The sequence below is a fragment of the Patiria miniata genome, unplaced genomic scaffold (assembly GCF_015706575.1).
Source record: "Patiria miniata isolate m_02_andy unplaced genomic scaffold, ASM1570657v1 HiC_scaffold_22, whole genome shotgun sequence".
NCBI classification, from domain to species: Eukaryota; Metazoa; Echinodermata; class Asteroidea; order Valvatida; family Asterinidae; genus Patiria; species Patiria miniata.
This window is the reverse complement of record NW_024037061.1, coordinates 6,894,675-6,906,279: the sequence shown is the minus strand read 5'-3', so window position 1 is coordinate 6,906,279 and position 11,605 is coordinate 6,894,675. Positions and strand designations below refer to the sequence as shown.

The window sequence follows — 11,605 nt, the reverse complement described above, 5'->3', positions numbered from 1 at the left end:
TATTGGATGACGGGAGCACGATAAAACGACGGCCGGACGGACGGACGGACGGACAAGCGTCGATTCAGGATAAACAAATACAAATCCAGTTTGTCCATGAACCATGCATAGGACATGTGGTATGTGGTAAAGCGCACTTTGCGCTGACTGACTGGCTGCAACCTCAGGCACGTAGGATCATTGCTTTTAGTTTTTATGTTTTTTGATTTCCCAAAACAACATCACTCTATATCTAAAGAAGAAATGTTCTAAACCTAACCTGTTGAAGTTTGAGCGTTAGTGGACATTACACTTTTCGAGACAATAGTGTAAAACCATGCAAGCGCCATCGGAAACTCGATTTCGTCGATAGCACACATTAATAAACAAATCAGTCAAGTGGCGGAATCGCCTACAATTTCTTGATTTCTTTTTAATGATAGCAAGCCGAACGGATCAGTGTTTAGTACCATCACTATATTTAATCTAAGTTAGCTTTTTGATAATAATTCGGTTACTCTTTGAATGAAAGCCAATGATCATTTATGTCGTTAAATATGTTTGCACTTCAAAAACACCTTCGATGTGAAAAAAAATCGTTTAATTTATGAATATGAACTTCACATATGAACTTGTATAGTTCACATTATGACTTAGGCCAGTACAAATTATAGTTTGTAATAGATCTGATACCGATGATAACGAGAGAATCTTTTTGTAGCTGGCTGAGTACTGGCCCCTAGTGTGGTTTCGTACTTGTATAGGTTTTCCCGGCTATTTTAACACTTGTATCACACGAATTCCCTATATCGATAATTAAATTTCGTCCCCGAACATCGCCAAGCTCAATTCTCAATTTGAATTTCAAAAAGCCACCACTAGATTTCATTTAATGTTCAGTATAATTCAAATTGTTAGCATTCTGATTCGTCCAAAATCTTTGAAATTCGTCTCGTGAAGCAATCGGCGTTGAATTGAAAAAGCAAATTCGTTTTTTGTCATTCGTTTTAATGTTCTTGTCGTTACATTTCGTCTCTGGTGACTTAAAACGTTACGATTGAAAATGTGCCCAATCTTTGGACTTGTTTGCGCATTAATTAAATTTTAATTTTTAACAAATATGTCCTTATAAATGAAAGTATTGCTGTAAGTTTTGAGTTTTCTTTGACAATTAACAATAAAATCAGAAATTGAACTTTCACAATATGCTCTTTGCTTAGCATATGGAAATTAAGCATTAAGATCAAACACCTTCGTTATGTTGCTCTTTGATATATGTATATGAATAAAACAACAGAAATAAGGTATGTCTATCAAAGAACAACATTAAGAAGGTCTTTGAACTTAATGCTTAGTGTCCATGTCATAAGTACATATATGAAATGTCAATTCCTGACTCTAATGTTAATTGTAAAACACAGAAATAAAAATTCATACCTTACAGCTAACTAAATATATGTTGAATTATCATTGTTTTAATACGCATAATTCTTCAAATAAGTCTAAAGATTGGGCGCATTTTCTAATCGTATACGATTTAAGTCACCAGGACGAAATGTAACGACAACAACATGAAAACTAATGACAAAAAACAAATTTGCTTTGTCAATTCAACGCCGATTGCTTCACGAGACGAATTTCAAAGATTTTGGACGAATCGGAATGCTAACAATTTGAATTATACTGAACATTAAATGAAATCTAGTGGTGGCTTTTTGAAATTCAAATTGAGAATTGAGCTTGGCGATGTTCGAGGACGAAATTAAAGTATCGATATAGGGAATTCGTGTGATACAAGTGTTAAAATAGCCGGGAAAACCTATATTAAGTCTCACAATGCTTGCATAAACCTGTTTATGCAGTAGGGGGTAAAGAACAATAATTAGTTTTCATATGATTTTAGTGAGGAGAAAGGCTTCCAGATTTCCATATATCTAGTGGTAGATTCCCTTTCCAACATTACAAGTGAAGCAACATAAATGTCGCCCGTAGTTGACAGGTAGAACATTTTTGTGTCACTTTAAAGAAAAATCTTTTTTAATCAAAGACAAATTAATCCACTCACTGCCACTTGAGGGCAGCACATATAAATTGAAGTTTGAAAGGGTTAACTGCATAGACATATAATAAAACCTAGGCTAGACACGATTAACTGAAGTAGACCCCATCCTCTTCCCCCGCGCCTCTACCCCACGCTTACGAACAGCGCCGCCTAGTGTTGGATTTGCAAAAATTGTGAAGCGCTTTGAGGCCTATACTAGCCTGTGATACAGACCTTTCTTTTTGTTCGTAAACACTGACGCCATTTTATTTGGACTGCCGCAAGCGCATCAATTGAAGCCGGGGTTGGCCATTATTTTTCAAGGAAACGTCTTCATAACGCCTTCAATACAAAGTCAAAAGGCATGTGTAGAAATTATGTTGTATGTTTGTTGACAATGTTGTATTTCCAACAATCAAATAATATTTTGGTTATCTGTAATAACTCTTCCTCATTTTTGCAGTGTTGGACCTTCCATAGTTTTGCAACCAGTGGTTGGCAAAATGTGCAGTTTGCCAAACAAGCGTAGAAAGGTCTATGAAGCACCATATAAGCGCCGTATTCGAACTATACTAATTCTAACCATCTAACTGCGAGTTGTTTTTTTTATAACCGCGTTTACTGATTTATTTGTGTCTCTGTAATGGTTTTCTTGAATGACTGATATGATGATGTCTAAATAAAAGTGATATCAAATTTCGTATCCAATTTACAATTTACATCTGATTATGTTAAAGTCTGACTAAGTGAAGGCGCTCTTTATTTAACAGATTTCTCTCTCCACCAACCGCCTTATTCGAGGGATAAGGCCTGAAAAAAAGAACATTCCCCGCAACGCGGTGCCTTCAATGCATATACTCAAGCTATGCCCCTTACACAGCCTTGAGCGGTTGGGCCCGTTCTAGCCGCCGTGCTACAGCTGCGCCTAACTACAATTGCCGCAGCATGACGAGAAACTGATTTCCTACAATCTCGAAAAAGAAGTTTGTTTTGAAACTATATTTTTGGATATTATTTGCAATGCATAAATACCTGAGGCAGTTGACTCATTCCTATTGGTCGAGAGTCCGCCACGTGGGTACGCCACATCGCGCAGTACGCGCCGCGCGCGCACCAATATATAGTTGGAAATTTGTGACTCAATTGTATTCTTTGTCCGAAAAGATATTAATAAAATTCGGTTCGCCGGGCCATTATTCGCAAATAAATACCTAATCGGGTTTAACCCCAAAAGGGCCGGGCTATTTTGACCTGTTCTCAGCTGGGGTAGGGGGCGGAATCCGCCCCCTCAGATCTCAGCCATCGAGCGACGAAAACTTATGAAACTCGGTACATGCATAGAACCACTTATCATGAAGATACCAAAGAAATTTCATGACTATAGGTCAAAGGGTTTTGGAATTATTGCCAATTAATTATTCATATGCACGAATGGTAATTTTGCTCTGTGTTCACTACATTTCTGGGGAAATTAAGTTTTCACGGCGCGTAGCGCCGGATAAATTTTCACTGCGCGGCAACCCGTCGTCCGATTTTTTTTTGTTTTTGGTATCAAAAGATGCGCAAGGCTCGAGGCTAAAATGTCATAACAGCTCGGGTCGCGAACACTTTTTTCAAGGCTATTGCGGAAAAAGTCGAGGGGGGGAGGGAGGATTCCACCCCGGCCCCTTTAGGATTAAAGCGGTCCTAAACAGCCATGCACATAATAATGTATTCCCTTATATCAACAAAAAAACAGGTTACCAGCCGCCAAAACTCCACGTGATTTTCGCGCGAAGCAAACAACAGCTGAAAAATTACGAGCAATATATTTATCACGTGAAGTTTTTGTCTGATTACCTGCTTTTTTTATAAGCCAGATTTTTTGTACTAAGCAAATTGTTGTGCTTAGCAGCGCCGTGAAATTGGCCCCAGATCTGATTTGTTTATACATGGTGGTCAAATATTTAAATTAAATCGTATAATTAACGTTCAGATGCACACTCGATTACTGAAATACACTCTTCTTCTCGGAAATGATTTCGAGTCCCTGTGATTATCTTGAAGCTTTGTACAATCTTAGACACTGATATGCACTTGTCTAGTCAGTAAATCATTGTTGAGACAAGGAATAAATCATCAACTAGTAGAGTGATCAAAATAGTGATCATCCTGGATCAGTATAAGTCAGATCGGAAAAATTATAAAGACTGTCACTGGTAGTCTTTTCCCGCAGCTTGTCTACACAGTGTGTCAGATTGAGCCCATTCATTAGCGTTACAGGATAATCCTATGATATATAGCACGGCCCATAATTTTAGTAAAGTTTACCATGATGTTTAGTCTCTCGCGTGCAACTGATGTATATAGGCTTGGGGTTCTATAGAGAGTGACCTACTGGTAGCAAATGGGAAATCGATGTCAACCTGGAGCTCCTATATTCAACGTGTCCATTCTTATTATCGGGAATGAAACTGCGCGAGAACTAGCAATGCAATCTTGCAGGGACCAGTTCTCATAATTAAATTCGTTCGTATGAAAGTGAGGACTTCAATCGATTTTCATTTACCATTGTACTTGATGCATTCACAATGCACAGTCAGAGCTAGCTCTCCAAGATGATTGAAGTTGGTGTCGAGTCTGAACATTTCACCGCTAGACACCTGCCTGGGTAAGATGTGGGAGATGATGTCTAAACGGTTCATCTTTGGCTTGATAAGCCTTCATCTGATGATGGGTGAAACTGCTGGTAAGGAGATGTGTAAGGCCTCCATTGGGCATGGATGGGCGTGTCCTCCTACTTGGTACCAGTGGGGACGCAAATGCTACAAAGCCATCACTGAGCCCCTAACATGGTTTGAGGCAAAAGATGAGTGCACCAAGATGGGAGGTTTCTTGGTCGCGCCACGATCTCATGAGGAAACTGATTTCCTCGTGCAACTACTGCCATCCAAGTTTTGGATCAATTGCAGTGACGTCGAGAAAGAAGGTATGTTGAACCTGACTCGACTTTGGTAAAAAAAAAATTCGATACAAAAATTGTAAATAGAAATTAAGGAATTAAACAAATAAAACAAGAGTTGCTTCTTCTTTTGAAGACGTTCTTTTACCTTATCACTCTCTTTTTCTGTTCATGTTTATTGTATTGTTTCTGATAGGTGTTTGAAAGTGTGAGGATGACGCTGATGAGGTGGAGTTCAAAATTGGGCGGCTAAGCAACCTGATAACTGGGCAGGAAATGAGGGATGCGCTATGGTACGGCCAGCAGATGGGAAATGGAATGATTTGACGTGTCATTGGCGGCGCCCTTCAATTTGCAAAGCTGCAACCAGCCTGAGTCACGGCTGCAATTTCTGAAACCCCTATGGACCGCCAAGTGGAAATTTTGTCAATTGTGATGAGGATTCGAACCTGCAACAACGAGAACACAACACTCTTGACATTGCACGTAGAAAGGAGTGGGATGGAATTAACAGATTGACGGTGCCTATGAAAGGATTCGAACCGGTAACCGTAAGAACTCCCATTTCCATTAGGTTTAAAACATGGACGAACAGACATGGTAGACTGTAATCAAGCAACCTAATAAAAGTATGAAGATCCAAAAAACCTTGGAACTATTTCTGAATGCTAGTCTTAGTATCGACCAATGGAAGCCAGCCAAAAAAGGTTGACATTTATTAATGAACAAATCTTGAAGGAGGGGTCGTACAAATTGTTACTGCACACCATATATGGAAAGGAACATCGATCATTAATATTCGTGAAGCTTGAAAATATTGACAAATATTGCAAACACTATCTGTTACGGATTTGAAAAATTGACGTACCCAAGCCTATTTTCCCAATTTTAATGACAATACTAAGCAAATCAAAACGATTTTAAGCACATAGTTGGATCATTTTAAGAGAAATAAACTCCGAAAGTGAAATGAAGATACGGTTTTCAAAACGGGAGAAATTGATGTTCAAAGATTTTGCCTACGAAACATCAAAATGTCAGTGTGATCAACGGCACTTTGAACTCGCTTTAGTCGAGGTACAGTACACGTAAGTGGCTGAATCGGCCGTAAGACTGAGTATACCGTATTATATGATAGCAAAATAATTATTGCTTACTCATTCTAAAATCTGTACTGATGATTCTGTCTTTACAGAATTAGATTAACCTTAGAAAGGCCCATTAACCAATACTAAGGTGCATTGAAGCTGCATAATTGAATTTAATAGAATGTTGGAACTCTAACATGTAAATGGGAATAACTGTCTACATTCAGAAACAGTGCAGCAAAATGTTTCGCCTTTGTCAATATAAGGGAAGGGGCAAGCCAGGGGTGGATTATAACAGTTGGATCCGGGTCCGGGGATGGGGAGAAATGGTGATATATAGCAGTTGTGTTTAGTTATCTACGGAGCCCCTAAAGGGACATCCAAAATGATTTTTTTTTATCTCGTGCGCACGACATATATCTCGTGCGCACGACATAATTATCTCGTGCGCACGAGATAATTATAAGTATTAACGGAACTTGCTGCACGTGCAGCGGACGAGTTTGTGTGTAACGAAAGCAGCGTGTCAGGCACTTTACGCTATACATTTGAAGTCATATCAGTTAAAGGACGGGGATGTGTTTTCTTTTAGGGGGCCGCCACCAGTGATTAATTTTGTCAAATTTTGCCTTTTTCTGAGAGAGAGCGTTTTATGCAAAAAGGAACCGGTACATGCTGGCAAAAATCAGAGAATTGGTGGACAATAACAAGAAAATTGCCAACGTGAATTAACATTGATTTAAAGGGGAAGGAAATGAGGATTTGCTATCAGCATCAGCAGTTTGAATGGATGCGAGTCAGACGGTCTTACTCTCCCTCCCATTTTAAACGATCGAAGTCTCATTATGAAGAATGAGTGGGAAGTAGCGAAGGATGGTCGACCTTTAAGGTTTCTAAGGGTGGGAGTAAAGTTAAAGCCCCTGCCCAGAGCAATCAGTTCAATGATTGACAGCTAATAGCCTGCAGCAGTGATTTACTTTGCCTCATTTTTACGCTTTTTTGCAAATTACGGGACTGGTCAGATCTTTCTCCGGCTGCTTTTGGTTGGCTTTTGTTGATTCTCCTCGCCATGCCCAAGCAGACTCCGATGGGCGTGTTTATAGTGGAGCTGCTTAGGTCCATTTTTTGGCCCAATTCGTGCACTTTGTTTTAAAAGCATGGAATTTGGCATGTGGGGTCAAAATGGGCTAGAAATCATTTTAAGGGTGCATGTCACAAACCGGGCTCAACTATACGAAGTATTTATGTTTCTAGGACACGTCCCTGATAAAAAAAGGAAATCTTCAGAAACAGATTTTGATATTTACAAAAGAAACTAAATATTTATTTACACTACCTACAAAATATACCAGAATTCACTGAAGGGGGGGGGGGTACTGTTTGACTAATCCAATTCCTAGACCCTAATTACTTTCCCAATACTTATAAATCTACAACCTGAGGATAATACCCGAAGGTCAGTTCTCAATCAGTTCACTGTTCGGTGAGCAATCGTCCAGCGGTCCACGAAGGGATCCTTGCACTGGCGAATCGGAGGTGGATGACGCTCCTTTACAGGCGACTTGGCGGGCCAGATGTCCACGACCTCAGTGTCTAGAGCAGGAAGGCTCCACAGTGCAGTGAGACAAATCACAGCGGTCCCAGCCAATGGGCGGTCCGGTCAAACTTGTCGGGTGTGGTTCTAAATCCACAATAAGGAGCCCTGAAAATATTAAATACACTAATAAACACCTACTTCCTAGTATTTTCAGGCTTCACTGAAGTACATCAAATGGACCACAAAACAGTGTGAATATCCTCCCAAAAGGGGCGTGTCTCAAAAAGCAATTTACCATGTTATTAACCCATTCAAATATGCACGATCTACATTACAACAAAATTGACTCATTTACCGATGTTGAAATGAAATAATTACATTAAACCAATAAGAAAAATCATTTAAATACAACTTACAGTATATACTGGCTCCTAAGACCCGGTACACCGTCAAGGGGTGCAAATCTCGCTGGCTAAACAGCTTGTGAGAAACAGCTATACACAGGTAACAAACGCTGAAAACAGCTCAAAACAGCTAACGCTGACACTTTGGCTAACACCAAAACCAGGATTCTCAAATCCGCAAAATGAAATCTAGTAAAAACTAAATTATCAGGAGCTATCGCTCAGTATGTGCTATCGCACCTCCAACCTGTTTGCTTCTCCCCTCAACCACTCCCTAAAATTCTACGGCCCTCAAAGTATGTGAATACTTCAGCAAGTCAGTCTAGAAAATGCAAATTCCAACCTTAGAAATTCACATACCACCCACAGCCCTCTAAATGTTATGTAACTTAAAAATCCACAAATTCTTTCAAACTTTCCAGCTACGGCCTTATTCGGGATACCACTCCCCAAAATCAATCATAATTAACATATTCACTATAGGCGGTATCAACAAAAGGGAGGCGGACCGTGAAGACCTAATGAATATTAAATATAAAGAAACAAAATTGCGCCTTCTTGTGACACCACTCCCTTTCCAAGAAAAAAATTGTTGTTGTTGTTTTTTTTTTTTCAAACCAAGCAATTATTTTCTGTATCTCTGATTAAATAAATTTATACATCATTATTCTTCTAATATATACACAGATAAACCTTTCTTCTTGTGAATCCATAAATTGTCATTCAAGGAAATCTGTCGATTTTCAGTGTATTTACAAAATGCAATATTTGCCATTAAACATAATTCTGTCATGTCTTGGCCATTGTTACGAAAATTGTCTCAAGACCGTTATTTCCAAAGTTTATACCATTTAGTTGGCATCACTCATTATTTATACTATTCACAAATTGTTCACCTAATTCTCTGGACAACGGCTAAGAAAGTCTGCCCCTATATTGTCTGTACCTTTGATGGCCTTCACTACATATCTGTATGGCTGCAACGCCAGTGACCATCGCATTACTCTACTGTTACTACTCTTAGCTTGGGAAATGTAGGTAAGTGGTGTACGATCAGTTTGTAAGATGAACTGTCTTCCATACAAGTACACCTTAAATTTCTCAATAGCCCAGACTAGGGCCAAGCATTCGCGCTCAATTGTAGAGTAAACTCGCTGTCTCGGCAGCAGTTTTTTGCTAGCAAAGCAAACAGGAAACTCTACGTTATCATGAGTCTGCAAGAGGACAGAACCGATCCCTATGTCTGATGCGTCAGTTCGCACAATGAATGTTTTCTCTGGGTCTGGCAAGTGCAGTATAGGAGATGCTGCGACGCGGCTCTTAAGTGTACCAAATGCTCGCTCGTGTGGCTCTTCCCAAACAATGTTCTTAGCGCTTTTGCCTTTAGTCAGGTCTGTTAGCGGACAAGCAATCGCAGCAAAGTTGGGTATAAAACGCCTGTAATATCCTACAAAGCCTAAGAACGAACGAACTTCCTTCTTGGTGGTGGGCCTACTTACTGACATGATACCTTTGACCTTGTCTGGTTGCGGTCTAATGAGACCTTCACCTACAATATGACCTAAGAACTCTAGAGTCTCAAATCCTAAGTAACACTTGGTTGGCCGAGCTGTTAAGCCAGCCATTCTAAGCCTAGTCATGACTTCCCTAAGCACATCTACATGTTCATCCCACTTACCTGAAAAGATGAGGATATCATCGATGTAATTGATGACATTATGCAGACCAGACAACAACTTGCGCATCATCCTGCTGAAAGCAGCGGGGGCATTGATCATACCAAACGGTAAGACGGAGAACTGGTAAAGACCATCTGATGTTACGAATGCTGTTTTCTCTTTGTCTTGTTGGGCGATGGGGATTTGCCAATATCCCTTCGATAAGTCTATTTTAGAGAAATACTTCCCTTGTCCTAATTTGGCCATCAAGTCGTCGGTGTTGGGTATGGGCTCTGGGTCGAACACTGTTACTTTGTTTAACTTGCGGAAGTCGATGCAGAACCTGTTGGAGCCATCTTTCTTGTGAACTAAGACTATGGGAGCGGCATACGGTGAAGTGCTGGATTCAATGACACCAAGTCTCATCATCGTCTCAACTTCTTTGCGGATGGTATCTTGGACAGCATGTGGAACTGGGTACGGTTTGGATCTGATTGGGGCATCTGTGGTAAGTTTGACTGTATATTCGACTAAATGTGTCTTACCCGGCATATCTGTGAACACGTCAGTGTATTCTTCAAGTAGGTTTCGGACGGACTGCGTTTCAGGCTCACTTCTGTTCTCGTCAATATGGACATCCGTTGAATACTCGTTCTGCTCTAGAGGAGGTAACTCGAGCGCTGGGGTGTCATCATCGAAGTCTTCGTCAGCTGCTTCTACAATTCCTGCACAGGCTAACGACAAGTGGTTGGAGACTGACATTACTTCTGACTTCTCATCTTCGCGTCTCACATATTTCTTCAACAGGTTTGTATGGTAGGTCTTCTCCTTGTTCCCAACCTTGACTCGGTAATCGTGTTTGGCTATCTTCTTTGTGATTTTGAAGGGACCTTTCCACTGCATCAGTAGCTTGTTTTGGTTAGTAGGAAGAAGAATGAGGACTTCATCATCCACTGCAAACTTCCGGTCATGACTTCTGACATCATAGTACTTGCGGTACCTCTTTGAAGCTTTGCTCAGTTCCTCTTGAGCCATGGTACAGGTAGCTTCCATGCGTTCACGCAGGTCGACTACATATTGGTAGGTTGATTTGACCTCTTCATCTTCGACATGTTCTGTAGTCCACAAGTCTCTAAGGATAGCCATTGGTCCTCGAAGAGTTCTTCCGTAGATCAGCTCAAACGGTGAGAATCCGGTGCTTTCCTGTGGGACTTCTCGGTATGCGAACAACAGGGCAGGTAGATATCTGTCCCAATCTCTTGGCCGTTCACTACACATGCGACGAAGCATTTTCTTAAGAGTACCATTAAACCTCTCGACGAGCCCGTTGCACATCGGGTGGTATGGTGTTGTGGTGAGCTGCTTGACCATTAACAACCGTCCAACCTCCTTCATCAGATCAGAGGTAAACTGTGTCCCCATGTCAGACAAAATCTCCTCTGGAACACCGATGCGAGAAAACATCTGCAGTAGGGCCTCAGCGACTCGCTCTGTTTCAATCTTCTTGAGTGGGAGTGCCTCAGGGTACCTCGTTGCGTAATCGACAAGTGTTAGGATGTAGCGATTACCTTGCTCTGTAATTGGAGTGATGGGACCAATCAAATCAACAGCCACTCTCCTGAAGGGGGCGTCGATCAACGGCATCTGTCCTAAGGGTGCTCTGGTGATGCTTCCTTTAGAAACGGTGCGCTGACACACATCACAAGAGACGCAGAATCTGTGGGAATCACTGTATACACCTGGCCAAAAAAACTTAGACAAAACTCTGTCAGCCGTTCGTTTAGACCCCATGTGACCTGCCATTGGTGAGTCATGAGCTACACGAAGAACAAAATCCCTGAACTGTTTCGGAACAACCAACTGTTTGAATGTGTGACCCTGTTCTATTCTCGGTGAAGTGAACTCTCTATAAAGCAACCCATTCTTAACCATGAACCTGACTTCATTATCCTGACCT

At 40.8% G+C, this 11,605-nt stretch overlaps 1 protein-coding gene across 1 annotated transcript; it reads left to right on the top strand.

Annotated features, from left to right (window-relative positions):
• Positions 1-4,675: 4,675 nt before the first annotated feature.
• On the top strand, positions 4,676-5,165 carry LOC119730677 (snaclec convulxin subunit beta-like). The gene is made up of 2 exons (XM_038203669.1): positions 4,676-4,988; positions 5,158-5,165. The coding sequence occupies exons 1-2, from the start codon at positions 4,676-4,678 to the stop codon at positions 5,163-5,165; spliced, it is 321 nt and encodes a 106-aa protein (XP_038059597.1).
• The last annotated feature ends 6,440 nt before the right edge of the window (positions 5,166-11,605 follow it).

Excerpts from the sequence above, each read along its gene's own strand:
- LOC119730677 (XM_038203669.1), top strand. The coding sequence starts at position 4,676 with ATGTGGGAGATGATGTCTAAACGGTTCATCTTTGGCTTGATAAGCCTT.